The 16,152-nt window shown below is 31.8% G+C and overlaps 1 protein-coding gene across 2 annotated transcripts; it reads left to right on the top strand.

Annotated features, from left to right (window-relative positions):
* The first annotated feature begins 1,355 nt into the window (after window positions 1–1,355).
* LOC134691174 (DNA-(apurinic or apyrimidinic site) endonuclease 2-like) lies at window positions 1,356–10,619 on the top strand. 2 transcript variants are annotated; one of them, XM_063551493.1, is made up of 6 exons: window positions 1,356–1,545; window positions 4,675–4,758; window positions 5,399–5,582; window positions 5,970–6,116; window positions 8,552–8,621; window positions 9,175–10,619. In XM_063551493.1, exons 1-6 carry the CDS (start codon window positions 1,431–1,433, stop codon window positions 10,204–10,206), a joined length of 1,632 nt encoding a protein of 543 aa, XP_063407563.1. In that variant the 5' UTR covers window positions 1,356–1,430; the 3' UTR covers window positions 10,207–10,619. The 2 variants fall into 2 exon arrangements, with proteins under 2 accessions (XP_063407563.1, XP_063407572.1); XM_063551502.1 differs by lacking the exon at window positions 1,356–1,545 and having other exon boundaries at window positions 4,675–4,802.
* Window positions 10,620–16,152: the final 5,533 nt, after the last annotated feature.

The following is a 16,152-nucleotide window of genomic DNA, read 5'->3' as shown; positions in this document are numbered from 1 at the left end:
CAAATGTGAGATAATTTCAAAGGTTTAGGTGTGGTAAATGCTGTGTGAAATTGATGGTTTAGTGCTTCAGCCTGATCTTGGGGGTTTGTTTTTGTAATACCATTTACCTTTAGTGGTGATACACCTATATTTTCACTTTTTTGTTTTTTTATGAATGACCAAAATGTTTTGCTTGGTTTACTATCTTTCAGTTTACTGTCTTCAATTATAATGTTTTCTATGTAGTTCCAATATGATGTTCTAAGCTTTTGTTGTACTTGGTGTTTTAAGGATCGGTGCTTTTTTATAGTATCCGATTTGTTATCTGATTTTGTTGCCTTTATTTTCTTATGTATTCTATCTCTTTTTCTTATTAGTCTCTCTATTTCTGGTGTTAGCCAAGGAATATCTTGTTTTTGTTTCATTATTTTTGATGGAATATTTTTGTCTGTTATTTCTTGTATTTTTTTTTACCAGTGTCCACTTTTCTTCTGTGGTGTTATTAGTTAGTGTTATAGAAAAGTATTCGTCTTGGAAATTTTTTACTTCTGTGCGTATTTTGTCCCAGTCGGCTTTTTTGTATTGACTTATTTTTCTTGGTGTTTTCTTTTTTCTACCTATTGTGATGTTTATTTCGAGGAAGACAATGTCATGGTCTGATGTTCCGAGACTTGGTAGTGTTTTAATGTTTTGTACAAGTGAAGGCTGGTTTAGGTAAAACAGATCTAGTGTGTTTTCCTGTCTTGTTGGTATATGTACAACCTGTTCAAGATTATGATCATTCATGATATCAAAAAAGTTATTATATGTATTTGTAAATTTACAATTTGGTTTCAGTTCTTGTTTAACCCAGTCATATTTAGGGAGGTTGAAATCTCCAAGTAGCCAGATATTACTGTGTGTTGGTATTCTCTGTAATGATCTGCTTAGTTCACCGATACTTTCAGTGTCGTTTTCCTGTGGTTAATAATAAGCCCCACTGGCCGTGGTGTAGTTTGTGCATCGGATACCAACATAAAGGTTCCTGGTTCGATTCCCGTTATTCCCGTTCGGGATGGACATTTCAGGAACTCAATTTTCGACTCTCCCTTGACACCATTTGCAATTACGGTCTTAAGGAAACGATGATAGTCCGTTGGAAGGGTGTTTAAAAGAGAGAGCCATATCTCTTGCACGTTAAAGAGTAGGCTAATACCGCTAAAAGACAGCACTCGCAAACGCAAAGTGGGAAGGGATTAATATAAGTTGCCTAAACTTGTTTCCAAATCTACTATAAATAAATATGTTTAAACTAACACATACAGTACAGCAGGTAGTTCCGGATAACTATTTTTCCACAACGGAAGAAGGTTTTGTGATTTAGACTAAACTATCCAATTATCCAATGAAATTCTTCGGTACATCTGAAAATTCTGTGTCTATTTTCGTTTTGTACTTTCACATTGTCGAAAATGAAGATTTTGACATGGAATATAAATGGAATTAGAGCAGCTAAAAGAGATTTAAAAGAACTGTTTGATTCCTTAGACGCTGATATAATATGTTTACAAGAAACAAAAGTCACTCGTTAGTGTCGCTTTATTTGATAGATTTAATAATGAATATTTTTCACCTTAAAATTTACTCAGAGTACAGACAAACATGTGCATCTGGAAATGTTTTAAGGCATAGCATGCCCTAGATAAATAAATTTCAAATATATATGGTTCATGTTTTAGGAAAACAAAATTTTAATAGGATTTTGCAGTGCACTTTTTTTTCATTCTTCCAGAAAGTGCCTAAATAAGGTATCGGGATCGTTCGCCCTGATTACATGTTCGCCCTAGGTTCGTTCGCACTGAGTTTGTTCGCCCTGATAGTCCGTTCGCCCTGGGTTCGTTCGCCCTATATTCATTTATGATATGTATATATGTTACATTAATAAACGAAATTTAAAAAAATATATATTGAAATTTATGTACATGTATATCGATTAAAAGTTAAATACAGAATATTTGCCAAATTTATATTAATTAAATAAAATTCTTGGCTGCATTGTTACACTTTATTTTATAATTACTTTTAATTACTGTTGATTGAATTTTGATTGCTGATAGGGTATCATTTGAAATCGTTGATAGCACTGATTGTTATATGAATTGTCTTTGATGGATTAATAATGAAAATTACATTTTTCTCAAATAAAATAGTCAGCTTGGATGGGTAAAAACACTGATGACGAGCGATCAATGTACAGCAGTGTGACTGTGTTTTTGCTATTTGTTTTACTAATAGTAATTCATTTTAATAGTGAATGTACATGCAGAAACTTATAACCTAGTCCTAGTAGCAGCTAGCTATAAACAACATGATACATCATAAATATTCGTTCAAATTGTAGACCGACTTCAACACATTCAATTATATACACACAACGCAACACTATATACTAAAAAATAAAATCAGGGCGAACGAACTCAGGGCGAACAGGTACTAGGGCGAACCAGAATCAGGGCGGATGGACCCGGATTCCCAAAATAAACTGTGTTGGGGAAAGAGGTTTGAGAACTTCCCCACAGGCAATATTTGAAGTGAGCTGTATTAATTGACACGGACAATAGATGGACGATAGATACTTGACAATAATTGGTGGTTTAAACTGTTTATCTGAGTGAACCATATCAAGCGAAACTCAACTGTTTAATTGTTTATTTTATCATTTTCTGCAGGGACGAAAAAAAAAAAAGTGCACTGCAAAATCCAGTTCAGTTTCAATTTTCTAAAACATACAATGCATTTGAATTTTATTTATCTATAGGGCATGCCATGCTTTAAAAAAATCCTGTTAAAATTTTGATTTCCTAAAACATGAAACAAATTTGAAATATATTTAACTAGGGCATGTTATGCCTTAAAACTTTTCCAGATGCACAGGTTTGTCTCAGGTTTGTCTGTTCTCAGAGTAAATTTTGAGTTGAAGATGCAACCATTTTAGCCATAGGGTCTACATAAACTTTAGTGATACACTGTACATACAAGTTAATCTGAAAAATTTAATATGTGCACCAAATCCATGGCAGTATAATCAGTTTGTAAATGAGCACTTTCATAGTTATTGCAGCAATTTTTATTAGTGGGAAGATTTTTATAATGGAGGTAAAAATGGGTTGAAAAATATGGGAAATCATCATTGAAACAGAACAGTTGCTAGGAAACATTATAGAAGTCCTGAACTTGATTCTATTTCTACCACTTTAAAAAAATCTGCCCATATTCAATAAGGCTGCAATAAACTGTGAAGTGGCCTTTTCTCACAATTATCTGGCAGAAGCAGAAGTTTTAAGACATGACACAAAATATATGATAAATACATTCTGTGTTTCAAAAAATATTACTTGCCCAGATATTGGTTTCCTCTTAAATTCGAAAAGATCCATGTTTAAACTATAAATTCTTTACCCAACTTTTTCCAATAATATCATTTTATACTTTTTATTCATCTTCTGCATATACCTTCTGTATCAGAAACTAAAGCTTTACTGACCATAATATTGTGGATTTATTATTATTTCTGTTGATTTTGTGGTGATAAGTACAGCTTTTTTAGTGTACAGCAATATTTGTATGCAGCATTTGTCAAAACCACAAAAAAATCCATGAACATTCTGTTTTCCCTTAAGCCTTGAAAATTGACACAGAAAACAGTGGTGGATACAGAACCTTTCCTAAGGGGGGCCTGCTGACTGACCTAAAAGTGGGGACAACTCCAGTCATGCTTCAGTGATTCCCTAGAAAATAAATGAATACAATTATAAACATGTTTATGAATTATGTGCTTAATGGTCATCCTGAACAACTTTGTAGTAACTGACCAGTTGGTAAAAATGCATCATAATATATGTCTAGATTGTAATGAATAAAATGGTCAGATGTCAGGACTATGTACATTAGGTAATTAAAAAAACGATGCAACAGATGATATATATTGTGTTTCCATGATCCATCAGAAAAGTCCTATGTTTTTTAATAGAATTAAAGGCTATAAAACAATATTTATTTTTTTTCAAGACAAAGCTTTTGCAACTTTTATTGCTCATCAGAATTATTCTTTAAGCTCAGAGACTAAGCTGTAGACCTCAGACCAATAGTCCTTTTAATTAGTCCTTTAGATCTTAGCTTTTGCATATTGACATTATGGGTGAACTTATAACTTGGAATAATAGTTCAACACAATTTTCTGAATTTGTACCTACAATGTATGTTTCAGAAGACTATTTCTCATTTTAAAGATTTTATTTCTAAGTAAAGTAAGCTAGTACTTGCTAATTTGCTGTTAAGAGGAGAAAGGGAGCAAGATGGGATATGTATATCATTGCAACTAACCCTATAGCCTTTCTTTTACAATCACAAACACAATTAAAGTAATTTCTTAAATTGAATTGAGTTTATCAGTTTTTGAGTTAGATAAATATGTAAGTAATCATTGGAATATTTTTTAATGCTAAAAATGCAACAGTATCCAGGTTGCACTAATAAAATGTTGCATACATAATTTCAGTAGTGGTTTTCCTTCACAATTTTTTTCCGATCACATTGATAAAATCTCAAATTTTTATCAGATTTAGTGATCCACAATAATAAATGCACACATTAATTTTTTGAATTTACAATAATCATTTACATGACTATTAAAAGTTAAGTTTGAATATTTTGTAGGTGATCAGTTAGATGAACCAACGGCCATTGTTGAAGGATATAATTCCTATTTCAGTTTTTCTAGAAAGAGAAGTGGATACTCAGGTGAGAAGCTGTAGTACACACAACACTGTCCTTGAGAGTAATAGGTGTATATGATGATTTTTGATATAGAACCGTGGTGTGGTCTTGTGATAGAGTGATTGCCTCGAGTGCAAGAGTTTGAGGGTTGGATCTCTGGCAACAGCAAAGACATGAAAATTGGTATTTGCTGCTTTTCTACCAAGCTTGCAGCATTTGGAGTAAAAGCAAAGAGAGTCTTTGCCTAGTTGGTGCAGATTTAAAATTATATGTCCAGATGGGGTGACATATCTTTTTGCAGACCGTTACCTTGTAAGCTAGTTGTCACAAATCTAGTTAAGCATATCAGTCAAGCACAAAGCCATGTTCATATTGATATGACAGTATCATGTTCTTGTCCTGAATATCCATTTAATTTGCCACTTGACTTTGAACAGTCATCCATCATCATCATCTTGAGCAACATTGTGTACCATAAAGTATGGAACAGAAATTTTGAACTAATGGAGTTGTAACTTAAGGTCATTTAAATTATTAATCATCTCCCCCATTTGGTTCCTGTTCACTGTATCATATGGGTACACTATCATCTTTATGATCATTTCTATCATTGATCTCACCCATATTTTTTATATTCATTAATATGTCTGTTAATATTTTCTAGGTGTTGCTACATTCTGCAGGGACTCAGCTTCACCTTATAAGTCAGAGGAAGGCTTGCATTCATCTTTATCAATGAAAAATGAAAATGTTGTTGGTTGCTATGGCAACATTCACGATTTTACAGAAGATGAGCTGGAATCACTAGATGCAGAAGGAAGAACCATCATAACTCAGCACAAAATAAGGTCAGTATGACGGCCTGCATGACACAGATATACCTAAAATTTTTTTAAAGGTGTGTATGAATACTGTAAAACCAAAAAATCCTAAGGTCTAACAGAAAATAGAACAGAGAGTTTTCAGATCCTTGTACATGTAGCTTGGATTCAGAATAAATAATTTAATCTATTAGCAGATGTGGTATAATTGCCAATAAGACAAAAACATGAATAAAAAGCAAAGAATAATGATGTAAGCAAATGTTGAAGTTAAAATTTTCATTACAAAATTATCTCATAATGTCATGACCCATGGAAGCAAGCAAATCCAATTCTCTTTCTGTCATTCCAGTAACAGAAACAATAATAAAAATATAGTATTTTGGTACCATAGCTTGAGTTTTCATGTTTCAGAAAAAAGAATGGAGATGAAGGAGATCTCGCCATTATTAATGTCTACTGTCCACGTGTTGACCCAGAGAGAGAAGATCGCCAAGTTTATCAGCTAAGATTTTATGCACTACTCCAGATGAGAGCTGAAGCCCTTCTTAATAGTGGAAGGTACCAGTATTTCTATAGCTCATTTAATAAAGAGGCAGATTTAAAAAAATATATTGGGAAGAGGACATGGATGATAAAGAACATTGTTCTGCTTAATTTTTCATGGAAATTTGTATACTATATATAAAAGTTAAGATACAAAACATACAAATAAATTATTGAAAAAAAATAGACAGATAAGGATGCACAATACTTATTATCATTGAAAAAACATGTTAGTTTTATATAAGCTATCTGATGGTTGAGGTGTAAATTGTTATCATAGGTAAAGAAGATAATCTGCCATAAAAGTTTGTCTAAATGAACAACACCTCTGTTATAAATATTATCTTGGTTTTGTTTGAATGTGCTGGATATTCCACCTGGAAGCTTATAATTACATTACATGTAGTAGGTTAACTAATTTTATTATATGTTGACTTGGGATTAACGAGACATATTGTTTGATATTTCTTGGGGTCTTGAGGAAAGTTTGTTTTGGTGGTTGGATTTCTAAATGTTTGACTGCTTCAATTAAAATATTTAGAAAAAAAATATTCTAATATTGATTTAGGAAAAACTATAAAATTTGTTTGACCAGTTTTATAAAAAATCATTTACAGAATGTCCTGAAATGACCTGTTTTTAGCTCACCTGGCCCAAAGGGCCAAGTGAGCTTTTCTCATCACTTGGCGTCCGGCGTCCGTCTTCGTCCGTCGTCGTCGTCGTCCTGCGTCCGGCGTTAACTTTTACAAAAATCTTCTCCTCTGAAACTACTAGGCCAAATTTAACCAAACTTGGCCACAATCATCATTGGGGTATCTAGTTTAAAAATTGTGTCCGGTGACCCGCCAACTAACCAAGATGGCCGCCATGGCTATAAATAGAACATAGGGGTAAAATGCAGTTTTTGGCTTATAACTCAAAAACCAAAGCATTTAGGGCAAATCTGACATGGAGTAATATTGTTAATCAGGTTAAGATCTATCTGCCTTGAAATTTTCAGATGAATCTGACATTCCGTGGTTAGGTTGCTGCCCCTGAATTGGTAATTTTAAGGAAATTTTGTTGTTTTTGGTTATTATCTTGAATATTATTTTAGATAGAGATAAACTGTAAAAAGCAATAATGTTCAGCAAAGCAAGATCTACAAATAAGTCAACATGACCAAAATGATCAGTTGACCACTTTAGGAGTTATTGGCCTTTATAGTCAATTTTTAACCATTTTTCGTAAATCTTAGTAATCTTTTAGAAAAATCTTCTCCTCTGAACCTGCTGGGCCAAATTATTTGAAACTTGGCCACAATCATCATTGGGGTATCTAGTTTAAAATTGTGTCCGGTGACCCCGCCAACTAACCAAGATGACCGCCATGGCTATAAATAGAACATAGGGGTAAAATGCAGTTTTTGGCCTATAACTCAAAAACCAAAGCATTTAGAGCAAATCTGACATGGGTAAAATTGTTAATCAGGTGAAGATCTATCTGCCCTGAAATTTTCAGATGAATTGGACAACTTGTTTTTGGGTTGCGGCCCCTGAATTGGTAATTTTAAGGAAATTTTGCTGTTTTTGGTTATTATATTGAATATTATTATAGATATAGGTAAACTGTAAACAGCAATAATGTTCAGCAAGGTCAGATTTACAAAAAAGTCAACATGACCAAAATGGTCAGTTGACCTCTTTAGGAGTTATTGCCCTTTAAAGTCAATTTTTAACCATTTTTCGTAAATTTTATATATCTTTTACTAAAATCTTCTTCTCTGAAACTGCTGTGCCAAATTGATCCAAACTTGGCCACTATCATCTTTGGGGTTTCTTGTTTAAAAAATGTGTCTGGTGACCTGGCCATCAAACCAAGATGGCCGCCACGGCTAAAAATAGAACATAGGGGTAAAATGCAGTTTTTGGCTTATAACTCAAAAACCAAATAATTTAGAGAAAATCTGACATGAAGTAAAATTGTTAATCAGGTCAAGATCTATCTGCCCTGAAATTTTCAGATGAATTGGACAACCTGTTTTTGGGTTGTGGCCCCTGAATTGGTAATTTTAAGGAAATTTTGCTGTTTTTGGTTATTATATTGAATATTATTATAGATTTAGGTAAACTGTAAACAGCAATAATGTTCAGCAAAGTAAGATCTACGAATAAGTCAACATGAACGAAATGGTCAATTGACCCCTGTAGGAGTTATTGACCTTTGTAGTCAATTTGCAATCTGCTTCCTTTGTTTAATATTCACATAGACCAAGGTGAGCGACACAGGCTCTTTAGAGCCTCTAGTTCTATATTGATATTATATGTAAAAAAGAGCCTGTTTGAAACCAGAAATGGGAACTTAAAGAAAAACATATAATGAAATTGCAAACTTCTGATCATTGCAGTTTTACCTTGTTAGGGGTTTCAAGAAGCAAGAACAAAAGCATATGTTTTCTTTCTATTTTTCAGCCATGTGATAGTTTTAGGAGATATAAACACAACACACAAAGAAATAGACCACTGTGATCCAGATGATGAGGTAGGAAGTTTTTTTTTTTATTTGAAGTGATGTCATTTATGTGTATATACAGCATCTGATGCTTAAAAACACATTTATGTATCATATGATTGGCCTAAACTTCTTAAAAATTGTTCAAAACAAAGTTTAAAGTTCATAAATAGACCTTTTTATTTTCTCCTTTATACCTGTCTGTTGTTTAAAAGGGAAAAGTAGGAAAGAAAATCAGTATTGACCAACAATTTCTTTACTTTGACATGTAATTTAGACATAATTTATTCATATTGCAATTTGTTTTCACACTAAGGTAAAATGTTACCATTTTTAAAAAAAATCATACATTTTTTAAGGATTATCCGTATCTTAAATTGAGAATGGAATTTAGGAATATGTCAAAGAGACAACAAACCAACAAAAGAGCAGGCAACAGCCACCAATGGGCCTTCAAGACTTACATCGACCAGAGGCTCCTGACTTTGGACAGACACACAAATGTGGCTGGTTAAATCTGTAATCTATATCCTGTTTTGTTTCAGACTTTTTTATAATGATATTTAAAAATACTTTTTCATAGTGTTTCATAAGAAAGCCAAGCAGAATATGGTTGAATCAGTTTCTTTGGGACCAGGACAAAGATCCAGAAATTCAGGACTTTCACACCATTGAAGGCTTCCAAGCTGTTACAAGTACAGCAAAAGGTGGTTGTTTTTCTGATACACTTAGATATCTATATCCAGACAAAAAAGAAGCTTACACAAATTGGTGCTCCCTAACAGGAGCAAGAGCAACAAACTATGGAAGGAGGTTAGATTACATATTCACTGATATTGGCTTAGTATGTGATTCTACAGATTGTGTTGTTATGCCAGAAGTTGAAGGATCTGATCACTGTCCATGTAAAGCTGTTTTTCATGGAAATTTCATTCCATCCCTAAAATGTCCATCATTGTGTTCAAAATCTATGCCAGAGTTTTTAGGCAAGCAGCAGAAACTCTCATCCTTTTTTGTAAAGCGTTCTGACAGCCAGCCATCAACAATTAAGGAATCTGAAGAGGAGGATGGGTTTTCAAGCTCACAGGAAGAAAAACAAAAAATTATTTCAAACAACAAAAACAGTTTTAAGCGAGAAAATTCTAACGATAGTAAGTTACCATCTGCTAAAAGAAAGAAGAATGATCTTGGTAGTCAATCAAAACAAGCCAGTTTAAAAAACTTCTTCTCCATTCCAAAGTCAAGTGTTCATACTAAAGACAAAAGAAGTAGTAAGGATACTTCACAGGAGAAAAATCCCGAAGATTTCACAAAGGGGGAGATAAATCCTATAATGGCCAATGACAATACTACAAAAACAGAAACAAAGACTGTGTCAAGTGGTTCATCAGCCATGGCATGGAAACAATTGCTGAAAGGTCCTCCTACTGCACCCCTGTGTAAAGGACACAAAGAAGCCTGTGTACTAAGGACAGTGAAGAAGGATGGTCCAAACAAAGGGAAACAATTCTTTGTATGCAACAGACCTGAAGGTCATAGTAGTAACCCTGAAGCTAGATGTGATGTGTTTATATGGGTTGATAAAATGAAAAATGACAGTAAAACCAAAAAATAAGATTTTTATATGGAGAAGGAAATTGCTGATTTGTTTCCTTTGTTTAGAAGAATTAATTATTTTGGGTCAACTTTACCAAATGTTGAGTTATTTCAGTATAAAAAGTATGATGATAAGAATGATCAAAACTGAATATAATGAACTGAAGCTGAATAAAGATTTTTTTTTTTGATGATATGATTAAATTTAAGTTGACAGTTTCTATTGGTTGTATTCATATTAAATGAATAATGTTGCTTCAAATGTTTTATTCCCATTAATACATTTTCCAAGATTGTTTTTTTTTCTTCTTCCTAAACATTTATGATTATGAAATATACTTGGAAATACAGCAGTCAACCATTGAGTGAAAGAAGATTAAATCTCTATATAAGTACAATGTACATTACGAAATTAAAGGTTGTTATCAGTTACTGCAATCTTTCTTGTAAATATTTATGAATCAAAGAAGATGTTGGTCAGATATCCATCAATGAGACAGCAACTCAAAGGTATAATGGCAACAATAAACTGCTTCCATGATCTCATTGTGCTGGTCAGACAAAAAAAAAATGAAAATTGGTATTAGATATAGGAAAATGAGGTGTGAGTGCCAATAAGACAACTGTCCATCCAAATAACAGTTTATAAAAGTAAACAATTATAGGTCAATGTACAGCCTTCAATATTGAGCCTTGGCTCACACCAAACAAAAAGCTAAAAAGAGCACCAACATTACTAGTGTAAAACCATTCAAACAGGAAAACCAACAGTCTAATCTATATAAAAAACGAGAAACAAGAAACATGTATAAATTACATAAACCAACAGCAACTACTGTACGTCAGATTCATGACTTAGGACAGGTGCAAACATTTGAATCGAGATTAAACGTTTTAATGGTACCAAACCTTATCCATTATCTCCTCTCCTCTAAGCATGCAACATCTAATAGTGAAACAAAGGTGGAATGTTCTAGGACATGATTATGTGTTTTTTATGTAGACTGTAACATAGTTAGTTTTCCTTCTGAGAGTGTTTGTCTAGTAAAAAGCATATGGTATATATTCATATCACATTAACATGTTTGGTCCTGAATATGCATTTGATTTGCCACTGGACATTAAGCAGCCAACCATCAACAACAAACAGGAATTTATATAAAGAGTCAAACTAAAAAAAAAAGATACAGACCTAATTCTCGTAATAATATAAAACAAAGATATTACATTCAACAATCAACTTGACAAGTGTTTCTAATTTGATTTTGATCTGTTATATATCCGTAGTCCATAACTTGACTTTACTTCATAGTTCAGTGATGGACCATAATTAAATCTTTTTTTCCATTAGAAATAACTCAGTTATTATGAGTAATAGGACAACTCAATTTGGTATATTATCCTTGCAAGGTCTATATGTCAATGAAACAGGGTTCACTTGACCTTGACCTCATTTCATGCATGAAGGTTCAGTTTCATGGTCAAGTACGTATCTTATTTACTTTAAGAATTGGGTCAACAATATTTTCTGAAAAGAAATTATTGTAAGGTGTTCATTTCGGACTAGCAGATTTCTTCTGACCTTGACCTCACTTTCATAGTAAATTTGTGGCCTTCGACTGTTATCTGCACTTTGGTCTAATTTTTGTGTCTGATCTATTCCCCATTTCCATTTTTAATTTTAAAAGGTCAATGTTAAGTTTTTGTTGTTTGGTTTGTATCTCAGTTACTTTTAGCAAAAGGTCAACCATATTTAATGTTTGGTGTAAGGAAGGATTGTAAAGCATACGTTTGTCTGGAGGGTTTCATCTGACCTTGACCTCCTTTTCATGGTTCATGGTACAATGTTAGGTTTTAACTATTTCTCAGATAGAGTGACTATATTTTGTAAATGGAATGCTTGTGAGGTGTACACATCTGTGTTTCACAGATACAATAAGTAAAAGATAATTCAGCTGTATTTGGTGCAGGAATGATAGGTTTCTTTTAGATTCTTTTATAATTTAACCTGTGTAAATTTAACACTTATCTTATATTTCAATCAAAAGAAAGTTCTGTACAGTTGTTTCCTAGAGTTATACCAAACACTGAGAATGATTAGTAAATTATGTAACAAGTAGTATGTTAAATCATTTATTACTTTTCCTTATAAAATACTTAAATCAAATAACTAACTGCTTGGCAGTTGATCAATGAACACCAATTAAATATAAAAACTATCACAAAATCACATACATTTTGATATGTATAAATTGATTTGGAATGTAAAATGACAACTGGCAGATAAAATTTTTGAAGATGATAAAATCAAAAGAATGAAAAAGAGCCATTAAAAATTTATTGATTTTAGTAATGTTCAGAGGCATCACTGTAAAAACTTAAATTATACTGGTACTGTTTGTGTTTAACAGATCAATAAAATAGGAAACATTTTTCAAAAGTTCAAACTTACAAAAATGTCTTAAAGTATTCAGATATTAAATCAACCAGTTTTGATTTTTACAATAAATTAATACAACTAATGTATTTCAGATTAAAAACATAGATGCATTCAAATCAATTGATATTATTACAGCAGATAACATTTAACATAATATGAGTTTAATTTGGTTAAAACATACACAACCTTTGACTTATACATACCCAGATTACTCTGTGTTGTTCAAACTTTCATAATGTATGACTTCATGCATGAGCAACCATAGTACACATATATATTTCAAAAACATCAACAGTATTAATAGCTTATTACAAATCATTTAGATGTAATGTTATATTATTATTGCTTGATTATTGTCCTGAGAAGATTTTTATATTGCAAAAGCTTGTGAGTGCAGTATATGTTCTACAAGGGATAATAATCACCAATGTTCAAGCAATATTCCATATATTGTATATCAAAGCTTAAAAAACTGTTAAAAAAAAAATTGTGTTCATTCAACTTTATTGAAACATATGAATAGGGTGTTCATTTATTTTGATGAAATACTTTACAAATGATAAATATACATGTACTTGCTTAACAATGGTCTTAATTATAAAAAGACAGAAAAAAACTTAACAAAAAAAGTACATTATAAACAATGATATTGTTTTATAAAAAGTACAAAAAATATCTGAATACATTTAAAAAACTGAAAGTGATAATATTTATACATTAAACCAGATGCTCCCCAGGGCGCAGCTTTATACGACCACAGAGGTTGAACCCTGAACGGTTGGGGCAAGTATGGACACAACATTCAAGCTGGATTCGGCTCTAAATTTGGATTGTGATTTAATAGTTGACACAGCATAGGTTTCCTCCCCCCCCCCCACCAATTTTTTTCCACTACCCCCTTTCCCTTATTCCAAAACTGATCTCAATTCAAATTTCTAATGGAGTTTGCAACAATAACTGCTCATTTAAATACATCATAAAATATTAAAATGTAAAAAAAAGTGCTTGTTATCACTCCATGGTAAAGATTGTTTTAATTTATCAGTTGATAGTAAAAGTGAAAATACATTGTATATTGTATAAAACAATGATTTAAGTTGATTCAACTACTATTCTGAACAAAGAAAGATAACTCACAATATCGTGCAATTAGATATGTCTTGCTATTGCACAATACTGTGCAATTGAAAATTTCTTGCTATTGCACAATACTGTTCAATTGAAGATTTCTTGCTATTGCTGAATACTGTGCAATTGAAAATACTTAATATAATAATTTTGAATCCTGATTTGGACCAACTTGAAAACTGGGCCTATAATCAAAAATCTAAGTACATGTTTAGATTCAGCATATCAAAGAAGCCCAATAATTTAATTTTTGTTAAAATCAAACTTACAATGTAGTTTAATTTTGGACCCTTTGGACCTTAATGTAGACCAATTTGAAAACAGGACCAAAAATAAAGAATCTACATACACAGTTAGATTCGGCATATCAAAGAACCCCAATTATTCAATTTTTGATGAAATAAAACAAAGTTTAGTTTTGGACCCTTTGGGCCCCTTATTCCCAAACTGTTGGGACCAAAACTCCCAAAATCAATCCCAAGCTTCCTTTTATGGTCATTAACCTTGTGTTTAAATTTCATAGATTTCTATTTACTTATACCAGAGTTATTGTGTTAATATCAAGAATAATGCTTATTTGGCCTTTTTTTGGCCCCCAATTCCTATACAGTTAGAACGGAAACTCCCAAAATCAATCCCAACCTGCCTTTTGTGGTCATAAACCTTGTGTCAAAATTTCATCGATTTCTATGTACTTAAACTAAAGTTATAGTGCGAAAACCAAGAAAATGCTTATTTAGGCCCTTTTTGGCCCCCAATTCCTAAACTGTTGGGACCAAAACTTACAAAATCAACCCCAACCTTCCTTTTATGGTCATAAACCTTGTGTTCAAATTTTATAGATTTCTATTTACTTAAACTAAAGTTATACTGCGAAAACCAAAAGTATTCGGACGACGACGATTACGACGCCAACGTGATACCAATATACGACCAAAAAATTAAAATTTACAATACAACCTTTTACTTTTTTTGTTACAGGTACATATTTTTTTGGATTAAAAACAACTTTCCAGAGATATATGAAAAAACAGAACAGCATAGAAATGTACACAAATTATTTGTCATGGCCTAATAGTTTATCCATCAAAAGTATGAATGATCTACAGGGAAAGCTTTCAAATAGGTACATAAATCAGAAATTTAGACACCAAGATAAGAATCAAATATTAACTCATACCATCAGCTGCAATTTTTAACCAAGACAGACTTCAATGTCGAAGAATTCTACAAATTGAGCCTCCCATCCTATATCCAATTTAGAAACATTCTTCAGAACATGTAAACATTGTTGTTAATTCAGTGGTATGTCAAAAAACATTCATACAAACATTATGAAGGAATACATGTATGCATAGTACCATTTATATTTTCCCTCCTAAAATTCTCTTTGAAGGTATAATATCAATAACAGTATATACCGTTACAGAGTTGTCTCCCATAGGCCTTGGTCTGTAAATTGATAAAGAATAAATATTTTCTCCAGGTTGCAGTGGCTTCAAAAAAATTAAATGTTTTGTCAATAACATTGTTAATATGCGACTTTGTTTAAATGTGTATATATGTGTTTTTTTACATGTACTTTCATCACTCTAATGGTTTACTGAGTTTTATTTTATTATAATTTATTTCATTGAGGTCTCTTCTACCTATTTCCTTTTTTCCACACGTACAAAATGGTAATATTGTATCCTGTTAACTATAATAAAAAAAACTAGGATTTAAAAAAAAACTTTTTAAATCAAATACACAGAGACAGCACTTTCAATCACTAATTATGATACAAAATGTATTAATGATTACTAAATACTAACATATAGTACACCTAATATATAATATAAAATATCCAAGAACATACAAATATATATACATATCATGTAATAAAATCTATAATTATACAGATTGAAGAAAAATAAATTACAAATAAGTAAATTGCACTTTAATTATTCATTTATTATTCATGTTTTTTTTTTTAGATATAATTCAGTCAAAATTTTAACTTTCCTTCTTCATCTCAAACTTTTTCTATAATTGATCCTAAAATTTTCAAATTTCAAAAAATTGTTCTGCTTAAACAAGTGTTCGTTACAAGTTCAATGTCTTGAGATTCCATGCAGAATTTTCTTTCCATGCTAATTTCTACATTTTGGAAAAAATACAACTAAAAGAATGATATTGATTGTCTATTACTGTGGATTCATTTATTTTCGTGGGTATCAATTTTCGTGGTTTGAGGAAAATTTACATATTCTTGGATATTTAATTTCGTAGTTTTGGCAAAGTCTACACTCAATCCTTTAGAAAATTTGTTATTCGTTGAACATTTGAATTCGTGGTTCTCCTGTACCCACGAAATCCACGAAAATTGGTATCCAACGAATATAAATGAATCCACAG

Source organism: Mytilus trossulus, chromosome 1 (genome assembly GCF_036588685.1).
Source record: "Mytilus trossulus isolate FHL-02 chromosome 1, PNRI_Mtr1.1.1.hap1, whole genome shotgun sequence".
In the NCBI taxonomy this organism is placed as follows: domain Eukaryota; kingdom Metazoa; phylum Mollusca; class Bivalvia; order Mytilida; family Mytilidae; genus Mytilus; species Mytilus trossulus.
The sequence above is the reverse complement of the archived record's forward strand: the minus strand, read 5'-3'. Positions and strand labels throughout refer to the sequence as shown.